This window comes from Rhinopithecus roxellana, chromosome 16 (assembly GCF_007565055.1).
Source record: "Rhinopithecus roxellana isolate Shanxi Qingling chromosome 16, ASM756505v1, whole genome shotgun sequence".
In the NCBI taxonomy this organism is placed as follows: domain Eukaryota; kingdom Metazoa; phylum Chordata; class Mammalia; order Primates; family Cercopithecidae; genus Rhinopithecus; species Rhinopithecus roxellana.
This window is the reverse complement of record NC_044564.1, coordinates 56,425,333-56,437,650: the sequence shown is the minus strand read 5'-3', so window position 1 is coordinate 56,437,650 and position 12,318 is coordinate 56,425,333. Positions and strand designations below refer to the sequence as shown.

The 12,318-nt window shown below is 36.9% G+C and overlaps 1 protein-coding gene across 4 annotated transcripts in view; it reads right to left on the bottom strand.

Moving 5' to 3' along the window:
- Nucleotides 1-12,318, bottom strand: part of JAK2 (Janus kinase 2) — a 164,348-nt gene that overhangs the window by 4,272 nt on the left and 147,758 nt on the right. For all 4 annotated transcript variants that reach the window (XM_030919371.1, XM_030919374.1, XM_030919372.1 and 1 more), the window contains one exon: nt 6,519-6,636. In XM_030919371.1, coding sequence (XP_030775231.1) covers nt 6,519-6,636 — 118 coding nt within the window. The remainder of the gene's footprint in view (nt 1-6,518; nt 6,637-12,318) is intronic.

The window sequence follows — 12,318 nt, the reverse complement described above, 5'->3', positions numbered from 1 at the left end:
TATGTGAAAAGACCAAATCTACATCTGATTGGTGTGCCTGAAAGTGACGGGAAAAATGGAACTAAGTTGGAAAACACTCTGTAGGGTATCATCCAGGAGAACTTTCCCAACCTAGTAAGGCAGGCCAACATTCAAATTCAGGAAATACAAAGAACCCCACAAAGATATTCCTCGAGAAAAGCAACCCTAAGACACATAATTGTCAGATTCACCAAACTTGAAGGAAAAAATGTTAAGGGCAGCCAGAGAGAAAGGTCAGGTTACACACAAAGGGAAGCCCATCAGACTAACAGCAGATCTCTCGGCAGAAACTCTACAAGCCAGAAAAGAGTGGGGGCCAATATTCAACATTCTTAAAGAAAAGAATTTTAAATTCAGAATTTCATATCCAGCCAAACTAAGTTTCATAAGTGAAGGAGAAATACAATCCTTCACAGACAAGCAAATGCTTAGAGATTTTGTCACCACCAGGCCTGCCCTACAAGAGACCCTGAAGGAAGCACTAAACATGGAAAGGAACAACCGGTACCAGACATTGCAAAAACATGCCAAAATGTAAAGACCATCGATGCTAGGAAGAAACTGCATCAACTAAAGAGCAAAATAACCAGCTAATATCACAATGACAGGATCAAGTTCACACATCACCATATTAACCTTAAATGTAAATGGACTAAATGGTCCAATTAAAAGACACAGACTGGCAAATTGGATAAAGAGTCAAGACCCATCAGTTTGCTGTATTCAGGAGACCCATCTCATATGCAGAGACACACATAGGCTCAAAATGAAGGGATGCAGGAAGGTCTACCAAGCAAATGGAGAACAAAAAAAAGCAGGGGTTGCAATCCTAGTCTCTGATAAAACAGACTTTAAACCAACAAAGATCAAAAGAGACAAAGAAGGCCATTACATAATGGTAATCAATTCAACAAGAAGAGCTAATGATCCTAAATATATATGCGCCCAATACAGGAGCACCCAGATTCATAAAGCAACTCCTTAGAGACTTACAAAGAGACTTAGACTCCCATACAATAATAATGGGAGACTTCAGCACCCCACTGTCAACATTAGACAGATCGAGACAGAAAGTAAACAAGGATATCCAGGAATTGAACTCAACTCTGCACCAAGCGGACCTAATAGACATCTACAGAACTCTCCACCCCAAATCAACAGAATATATATTCTTCTCAGCACCACATCACACTTATTCTAAAATTGACCACATAGTTGGAAGTAAAGCACTCCTCAGCAAATGTAAATGAACACAAATTATAACAAACTGTCTCTCAAACCACAGTGCAATCAAACAAGAACTCAGGACTAAGAAACTCAATCAAAACCGCTCAACTACATGGAAACTGAACAACCTGCTCCTGAATGACTACTGGGTACATAACAAAATGAAGGCAGAAATAAAGATGTTCTTTGAAACCAATGAGAACAAAGATACAACATACCAGAATCTCTGGGACACATTTAAAGCAGTGTGTAGAGGGAAATTTATAGCACTAAATGCCCACAAGAGAAAGCTGGAAAGGTCTGAAATTGACACCCTAACATCACAATTAAAAGAACTAGAGAAGCAAGAGCAAACACATTCAAAAGCTAGCAGAAGGCAAGAAATAACTAAGAACAGAGCAGAACTGAAGGAGATAGAGACACAAAAAACCCTCCAAAAAATCAATGATTCCAGGAGTTGGTTTTTTGAAAAGGTCAACAAAATGGATAGACTGCTAGCGAGACTAATAAAGAAGAAAAGAGAAGAATCAAATAAATGTAATAAAAAATGATAAAGGGGATATCACCACCGACCCCACAGAAATATAAACTACCATCAGAGACTACTATAAACACCTCTACGCAAATAAACTAGAAAACCTAGAAGAAATGGATTAATTCCTGGACACTTACACTCTCCCAAGACTAAACGAGGAAGAAGTCGAATCCCTGAATAGACCAATAGGCTCTGAAATTGAGGCAACAATTAATAGCCTACCAACCAAAAAAAGTCCAGGACCAGACGGATTCACAACCGAATTCTACCAGAGATAGAAGGAGGAGCTGGTACTAGTTTCCTTCTGAAACTATTCCAATCAATAGAAAAAGAGGGAATCCTCCCTAACTCATTTTACGAGGCCAACATCATCCTGATACCAAAGCCTGGCAGAGATACAACAAAAAAAGAGAATTTTAGACCAATATCCCTGATGAACATCGATGCAAAAATCCTCAATAAAGTACTGGCAAACTGAATCCAGCAGCATATCAAAAAGCTTATCGACTATGATCAAGTGGGCTTCATCCCTGGGATGCAAGGCTGGTTCACTACACGCAAATCAATAAACATAATCCGGCATATAAACAGAACCAAAGACAAAAACCACATGATTATCTCAATAGATGCAGAAAAGGCCTTTGAAAAAATTCAACAGCCCTCATGCTAAAAACTCTCAATAAATTCGGTATTGATGGAACGTATCTCAAAATAATAAGAGCTATTTATGACAGACCCACAGCCAATATCATACTGAATGGGCAAAAACTAGAAGCATTCCCTTTGAAAACTGGCACAAGACAGGGATGCCCTCTCTCACCACTCCTATTCAACATAGTCTTGAAAGTTCTGGCTAGGGCAATCAGGCAAGAGAAAGAAACAAAGGGTATTCAGTTAGGAAAAGAAGACGTCAAATTGTCCCTGTTTGCAGATGACATGATTGTATATTTAGAAAACCCCATCGTCTCAGCCCAAAATCTCCTTAAGCTGATAAGCAACTTCAGCAAAGTCTTAGGATACAAAATCAATGTGCAAAAATCACAAGCATTCTTATACACCATTAACAGAGAGAGAGCCAAATCCTGAATGACCTACCAATCACAATAGCTTCAAAGAGAATAAAATACCTAGGAATCCAACTTACAAGGGATGTAAAGGACCTCTTCAAGGAGAACTACAAACCACTGCTCAGTGAAATAAAAGAGGACACAAACAAATGGAAGAACATACCATGCTCATGGATAGGAAGAATCAATATTGTGAAAATGGCCATACTGCCCAAGGTAATTTATAGATTCAATGCTATCTCCATTAAGCTACCAATGACTTTCTTCACAGAATTAGAAAAAACTGCTTTAAAGTTCATATGGAACCAAAAAAGATCCAGCATTGCCAAGACAATCCTAAGCCAAAGGAACAAAGCTGGAGGCATCATGCTGACTTCAAACTATACTACAAGGCTACAGTAACCAAAACAGCATGGTACTGGTACCAAAACAGAGATGTAGTCCAATGGAACAGAACAGAGCCCTGAGAAATAATACCACACATTTACAGCCATCTAATCTTTAACAAATCTGACAAAAACAAGAAATGGGGAAAGGATTTCCTATTTAATAAATGGTGCTGAGAAAATTGGCTAGCCATAAGCAGAAAGCTGAAACTAGATCCTTTCCTTACTCCTTATATGAAAATTAATTCAAGATGGATTAGAGACTTAAATGTTAGACCTAAAACCATAAAAACCCTAGAAGAAAACCTAGGTAATATCATTCAGGACATAGGCATGGGCAAGGACTTCATGTCTAAAACACCAAAAGCAACAGCAACAAAAGCCAAAATTGACAAATGGGATCTAATTAAACTAAAGAGCTTCTGCACAGCAAAAGAAACTACCATCAGAGTGAACAGGCAACCTACAGAATGGGAGAAAATTTTTGCAATCTACTCATCTGACAAAGGGCTAATATCCAGAACCTACAAAGAACTCAAACAAATTTACAAGAAAAAAACAACCCCATCAAAAAGTGGGCAAAGGATATGAACAGACATTTCTCAAAAGAAGACAATCATACAGCCAACAGACACATGAAAAAATGCTCATCATCACTGGCCATCAGAGAAATGCAAATCAAAACCACAATGAGATACCATCTCACACCAGTTAGAATGGCAATCATTAAAAAATCAGGAAACAACAGGTGTTGGAGAGGATGTGGAGAAATAGGAACACTTTTACACTGTTGGTGGGATTGTAAACTGGTTCAACCATTGTGGAAAACAGTATGGCGATTCTTCAAGGATCTAGAACTAGAAATACCATATGACCCAGCCATCCCATTACTGGGTATATACCCAAAGGATTATAAATCATGCTTCTATAAAGACACATGCACACGTATGTTTATTGCAGCACTATTCACAATAGCAAAGACTTGGAATCAACCCAAATGTCCATCTGTGACAGACTGGATTAAGAAAATGTGGCACATATACACCTTGGAATACTATGCAGCCATAAAAAAGGACAAGTTCATGTCCTTTGTAGGGACATGGATGCAGCTGGAAATCATTCTCAGCAAACTCTCACAAGAACAGAAAACCAAACGCCGCATGTTCTCACTCATAGGTGGGAATTAAACAATGAGATCACTTGGACTCTGGAAGGGGAACATCACACACGGTGGCCTATTATGGGGAGGGATGGCACTGGGAGTTATACCTGATGTATATGACGAGTTGATAGGTGCTGACGAGTTGATGGGTGCAGCACACCAACATGGCACAAGTATACATATGTAACAAACCTGCACGTTGTGCACATGTACCCTAGAACTTAAAGTATAATAAAAAAATAAATAAATAAATAACGTAATAGAATTAAAGTTTTAGGCTGAGCATGGTGACTCACGCCTGTAATCCCAGCACTTTGGGAGGCCAAGACGGGCGGATCAAGAAGTCAGGAGTTCAAGAGCAGCCTGGCCAACGTGGTGAAACTCTATCTCTACAAAAATACAAAAAAATAAAAATAATTAAAAAAAAAAAAAAAACTTCAATGTATGTTCTTGTCGATTTTGTCAAAGATCAGTTGGCTATAAATATGTGACTTTATTTCTGGGTTCTCTATTATGTTCCGTTGGTTTATGTGTTTGTTTTTCATATGAGTACCATGCTGCTTTGGTTACTGTAGCCTTGTAATATAATTTGAAGTCAAGTAATGTAATGCTTCCAGCTTTGTTCTTTTTGCTTAGAATCGCTTTTGCTATTAGGGCTCTTTTTGGTTCCATGTGAATTTTAGGATTGTTTTTTCTAATTTTGTGGAAAAATGATATTGGCATTTTGATAGGAACTGCATTGAATCTGCAGATTGCTTTGGGCAGTATAGGCAAGGACACTCTTTTCAATAAATGGTGCTGGTAAATTGGATTGCCATATGCAGAAGAATTAAACTGGACCCATATTTATCACCGTATAGAAAAATTAAGATCGATTATAGACTTAAATGTAAGATCTGAAACTATAAAAATACTAGAAAAAAAAACCTAGGGAAAACTTTTATGGAAATGGGTGTAAACAAAGAATTCCAAAGACCTCAAAAGCATAGGCAACAAAACCAAAAATAGACAAATGAGACTTTATCAAACTAAAAAATTTCAGCATAGCAAAATAAATAATCAACAGAATGAACAGAAAACCTGCAGAATAGGAGAAAATATTTGCAAATTTTGGATCTGACAAGGAACTACCATTCAGAATTTATAAGGAACTCAAGGAATTCAACCAAAACCCCCTAATCATCATGTTAAAAACTGGACAAAGGAGATCAGTAGACATTTTTCAAAAGAAGACACCCAAAAGGACAAGAGGCATATGAAAAAATGCTAATCACTAATCACCAGGGAAATGCAAATTAAAATTACAATGAGATATGCCTTATTCCAGTCAGAATGACAAAAAAAAAGAGAGAAAAAAGTTACCACAGTGAGATATGTCTTACTCCAGTCAGAATGGGAAGGAAAAAAAAAAAGAGAGAGAGAGAAAATAACAGATGTTGGCAAGGGTGCGGAGAAAAGGGAACTCTTATACACTGTTGCTGGGAATGTACATTTGTATAACCTCTATGGAAAACATTATAAAGATTTCTCAGAGACCTAAAAATAGAACTACCATTCGATCCAGCATTTCCACTATGGGGTATCTACCTAAAGGAAAAGAAATCACTGTATCAAAAAGATACCGCCACCTGTATGTTTATTGCAGCATTCTTCACAAAAGCAAAGACATGGAATCAACCTAAGTGTCCATCCGTGGATGACTGGATAAAGAAGATGTGGTATACATACCCAATGGAATACTACTCAGCCGTAAAAACAAATGAAATTAATGTCTTTTGTAGCAACATGGATGGAGGTAATTATCTTAAGTGAAACAAATCAGCCATAGAAAGACAAATACCACATGTTCTCACATGAGTGGGAGCTATATAATGTATACACATGGACATAGAATGTGGAATGACAGGCAATGGAGACTTGGAAGGGTAAGCCATTGGTGGGGTAGATGCTGAGAAATTATTTAAGGGTACAATGTATGTTATTAAGGTGGTGGATACCCTAAAAGCTCTGACTTCACCACTATGCAATGTATGCATGTAGCAAAATTGTAATTGTACCCCATAATTTATAAAAATCAAACGAACAACAAAAAACTGAAAGTAAATGAAAAGCACACTGACCGCTGGTGGACTTTTACTCTTCTCAATGTATGTGAAAAGTTCATACAGAACCACTCCAAAGCTCCAAACATCTGAGGCCACAGAAAACTTGCTCTCTGTCAGTGATTCTGGGGCATACCTGTAATATATGAAGAACATTTAAAAGACAGTTAACTTGGTATGTGGACTCTTGATTTTACCTGCAAATCATTGTATAAATAAATTTTTAAAAAGTGTAGAGAAAAGAGTTATCACAGCAGGCCCGAGGCTTCTATGATTAAAAGGGCCTTTTTTGCCTGGCACCTGTGAGCTTAGATTTCAGGAGGGATTCCACAATTCCCTGAATAAGAGTGGCTCACTATGCCTAGATTATTTGTGCAAATAATATGGTTTATACTAATATCTACTTTTCTTCTGGGAGTCTGTAAATTTAGTATGTGCCAGGCAGAGTGTGCCTAATTTTGCTTTGTGTTACTTCCCTATAAGGAATCATAACCATGAATATGGATATATGGTGAGTCCTGTGAGTCTTCCTAGCAAATCGCCAACCTGGGGGTGGTCTTGGGAACCTCTGACAGAGAAAGATAACTAAAATCCAAGGACATTTATTTTTGTCTCTGTAGACAGCACCAAGGTTAACTGCAGAGTACCTTCTAAGAAGTGACAATAAGCTGCTCTTTGCAAGTTAAGCTTTAAATGAATCCATATAAGTATCCTGCAGAAAAAAAAATGGTTCCAAGGCAAGACTTAAAGCTGTAAAAGAAAGAACCTGTTAATCAGAAGAGCGGGTGACTATGAGAAGGAATACAGAAAGTGAAAAGTCACAGAAATGGTGCCATTGTTCACTCAAGCATTAACACTATCCAAGGGAAAGTTTTGGCCCAGTGGACTGGGAGTATCATGGTTCCATTGCTAAGTTTATCTTTATTATAGAGACAGCTACAGAGATGTGTTTTGGACTGATGAGATTAAAAATGTGAATTACATAGATTTAATCTCTCCTTCAAAATACCATTTAAGTTTCCTTATTTCCACAAATCCTTCCCTGCCTACTCCAGGTCTTATTGCCCTCAGGCCATTGATTTCCTATAGTACTGGCAGTCCACACTACATAATTAAACACCCTAATGCTATATTCTTTTTATATTTAGTCTTTACAAATTTTACATATCTAGTTATGTTAGTATCAAATGTATGTTAGTTTTATCCCACAAGGGGAAAGTAATGTTCTTGAAGACAGCACTATTCCCTCACTTCTTGTAAAATATGCTTTTCCTCTGGTTTTCATATAGCACTCATTGTAATTTCCCGCACATTTCCACAGCTGTTTTTTTCACTTATGTAAGGGTAAATACAAATTTAAAAAGAAACAAAATTAATTCCCCCTGTTGAAAATAAGAAGAAAGACTCTTCCTTCTTTGTTCTTAGAGCATTCAGAAAACTTGTAAATTCTTTGTCTTTTTGAAATGTATGTAAATCTTTTAAAAATCTCTTGCTTCAAAGCCTCTTGCCAGCTTTATGACCCATGAATGTCTTTCTCAAGAACCTGTAACCATCTCTTGGGAATACAGTCATCAAGGAAGATAGCGCCCTTAATCCCAGTTTCTGTGGGAGCGTAGAAGCCTCACTTCAGCAGGAGCCTCCTTCCAAGCTGCAAAACTATCTCCTGTCATGAAGATATGAAAAGTGTTTTTTTACCTTTGTATAAAGCCAATTAGCAAAGTCACTCCAATTACCAAGTGAATTTAGAATAAACTACATATGCGACAAATAGTGCTGTCAAGTCTTACTTGAGGACTAGTTAATGTTTATCCTAAGAACTTCAATGAAAGGGGTTATATCAGGTTGGCTATATAAAAGGGTAAGATTTCCTTCTGTCTTTGCAGTCTCTTAGGGGACTACTTGTGATACACATCACATCCTGCTCTAATGCTTACTCGATCATAAAATTGTTTTCCTTCTCTTCTATCTTTGTGGAAAAGTTTTCTGGGTTGGGAGATTTTGTTTTCAATTATACTTTTCCAACACTACTAATTCTTTTCTGCCTCTTCTAAATTGAAGGTTTCCCAGGTCTCATCATCAGATTTATTCCTCTCTTGGTTAAAAGCTTTCCCTTAGATAGTATCATCCACCTATATACTAAAGTCTCCCAAATTTATAACCATATCTTTGAATTTTCTTTAGTGCTCCAGACTTTTAGAACATTTCCACATTAAAGATCTATAGGCAAACAGAATTCCAATCTCTTTCCAAAACTTGCTGATTACTTTATGTTTCTTATGCAGTAAATAGCATCACAATCTATTTAACTGCTCAAGCTGAAAATCTTAATTATTTTTGACTCATCTTTCACTCCAGTGTCTAATGACCCACCAAGTCCCTTTAGAGTATAGCTTAGAAATATCTCAAATCAGTCTCCTAACCCATTGTTATAGTTTAGGTCACATCCTTATCTCATGAATAGTACAGAGGTCATCGAACAAGGTGAAGAATAATGTACAAAGATCATCCGATGGGTACTTCTATAGTAAAAAGAGTATAAGGATCCTCTAGGAGTCCAAAATCCTGTTTCACCAATTTTTTAAAACATTTAAGCAGAGGCACTGTTTTCCCCTAGTTATTAGCATCAACCCCTAGGACATGCCATAACATATTGTTAGCTTAAAACAAAAGAGCATTTTTGAACAAGAAAAACAATATAGATAACAAAGTTTCTTTTAAATGAAATTGAGTTTTTTAAAAAATGATATGATGGGCCAAATCCTGTGAATAAAAATTATGTGAGTTCTTTCAGACTTCAGATTTAGTGTTTGCTATGTGTCTCCTCCAAAATTTGGGTGTTGTCAATGCAATGGTATTAACAGGTGGGGCCTTTAAGAGATGATTAGGCCATGAGGGCTTCTCCCTCATGAATAGGATGAAGGCCCTTATGAGAGGCTTCATGCAGCATTTGGCCCCTCTTGCCCTTCCACTTTTGTCCATGTGAGGACGTGGCGTTCCTCCTCCCTGAAGGATGCAGCAGCAAGGGTCAATCTTGGAAAGCAGAGAGCAGCTCTCACCAGACGCCTGAACCTGCCAGCACCTTTTTCATGGACTCCGAACCTCTAGAAGTGTGAGAAATAAATTTCTGTTCTTTATAAATTATCCATTGTCAGGTATTGTTATAGCAGCATAAAAGGACTAAGACAGTGTTTATTATTCAGTAAGTTAGCTAAAACCTATCAACTCATATCCCAAAATATTTACACAAAATTTAATGAACTTCATTGCACTATATAAAATATTTATTCTACTTGCAAATATAAAAATAAAACTATATGCTAATTGCCTGATTTGATTTTAGCAGTATATACTGTTTTCATTAAATACATAGGAAAATTTTGATCATGATGAAAAATAAGTTATTTCTGATTTTCATATAAGTTGTTTCTAATTATTCCCCAAAGTCATACATCAGTATTCACTTCATACCTTCCCCTAACACATTTACTGAAGGAATAACCATGTCTTTTACCACATACCCTACTTCATAAGTTATAATCTTAGTCATATTTTACTGTGTATTATTTATTGCAAATTAAGTAATGAGAAATTATCTTTTCATAATATGAAATTAATTATGCCAGATATGTATCATCTTAAGCTTATCCTGACTGCCCTCATGATTTTTTCACATGTATAGGCAGAGATACAGGTCCCAAAGCTTATATAATTTGAAGTCTTTTTTTTTTTAGGCTTTCATTATGACAAATAATACAAAATTATACATGAAAGTACATAATTTTCTATGTAAAATTAGAAAGGAACCTTGGAAGGAAGGAGCTCTGGATATGCTTCATTGGGTTCCTAATAAACATACCTCCATGCATTTGTTCTGTCATTTGTTTCTCAGGTTTTAAATCACATATTATTAATATATTCAGTGACTTGAAAAATGCAGTCCGAGTTTTCCTGTCAGAAATTGTCATTTATTTGATGCCTGGCATTACCAAATGGGTTGTATGAAGGACATTCTTCACAAAATCTACTCAACCTTTGAGGTAGCTCAGAGGTTTGCTATGTTTAAATCATATATTTAAAACATGATCAAATGTTATTAATAATAATGTATTAATAATATTCTATTTTTCCAAACTTTTCTGAATGTATTAGTTTAAACAAGGTACCTCCATGTGACAGTGTAACATATAGTTGGAATTAATTTTAAAAACTTTTTGAGAAAACAGATGAACCTGATGACTGGTTAGTAAACTCATTTTTGAAAGTCAAGTGGTTTTAATTCTCTGCTTTTAATAAAATTGAAAAATAATAGATCTGATTGAATGAAACTGCCAGATAACAGATAATTTTAATGGTATATTTTTTTTTTTTTGAGATGGAGTCTCGCTCTATCGCCCAGGCTGGAGTGCAGTGGCCGGATCTCAGCTCACTGCAAGCTCCGCCTCTCGGGTTTACGCCATTCTCCTGCCTCAGCCTCCCGAGTAGCTGGGACTACAGGCGCCTGCCACATCGCCCGGCTAGGTTTTTTGTATTTTTTTTTTTAGTGGAGACGGGGTTTCACCGTGTTAGCCAGGATGGTCTCAATCTCCTGACCTCGTGATCCACCCGTCTCGGCCTCCCAAAGTGCTGGGATTACAAGCTTGAGCCACCGCGCCCGGCCTACTGTAATTTTTTCCTACATATCTCAGAAGGAATCATAGAAATGAATGATACTGTTATAACAAAACTCCTTCCATTCACGTCCACTCATTTACACAAACAAGTTTTCTCAGTGTTGACATCTGTAAAGTGCAAAATGAATACAGAATTTATGCTTAACCTTATCCCATTATAGAAATAAATAATATTCACCCAAGGATATACAATCCAATTGGAGGGGAGGGATTGCTCCATTCACCAATAAAATTTTTAAAGCAATTGTCCAAATTTGTTATTTACATTGCTTTGGAAAACTGTATCCTAGTAACTTCAATGATAACCCAGAAGAAAAATGTGAATAGTTAACAAGTTTGTTGGTCACAGGAAAATTTTTAATTAATTTCAACTTATATACCTATTTTGGTTACAAAGAAAATAGGTGATTATCCAAACACAAAATGTAACACATTATGCACAATTTGGAATGAGAAGGGAAATGGAAATACAATTTTATTTTTTTTATTTTTATTATTATTTTTTTTTTTTGAGACGGAGTCTTGCTCTGCCACCCAGGCTGGAGTGCAGTGGCCTGATCTCAGCTCACTGCAAGCTCCGCCTCCCGGGTTTACGCCATTCTCCTGCCTCAGCCTCCCGAGTAGCTGGGACTACAGGCGCCCGCCTTGTCGCCGGGCTAGTTTTTTGTATTTTTAAGTAGAGACAGGGTTTCACCGTATTAGCCAGGATGGTGTCGATCTCCTGACCTCATGATCCGCCCGTCTCGGCCTCCCAAAGTGCTGGGATTACAGGCTTGAGCCACCGCGCCCAGCGGAAATACAATTTTAAAGAGAAAAAGGAATGATACAAAGTTTGTAAAAAAAAAAAAAGAAAAAAGTCTGTTCATATATATTTTTAAGTTGGTGATAAGTGGGTATCAAATTGCTGCACTATGTATTTTGAGATGGAGTCTTGCTCTATCGCCCAGGCTGGAGTGCAGTGGCGAGGTCTCCGCTCACTGCAAGCACCATTTAGATTCAGTTGGACACATTTAAAAGATTGACATAGCTGCCATTTAAATGTCATATTTAAAATACATTATAACTACTTAAACTTACAAAAAAATTAGCTATCAATTTAAAAATGTATGAGGATGTGGTTTTTCAAAATTCTTTCAGTGAGTATATAT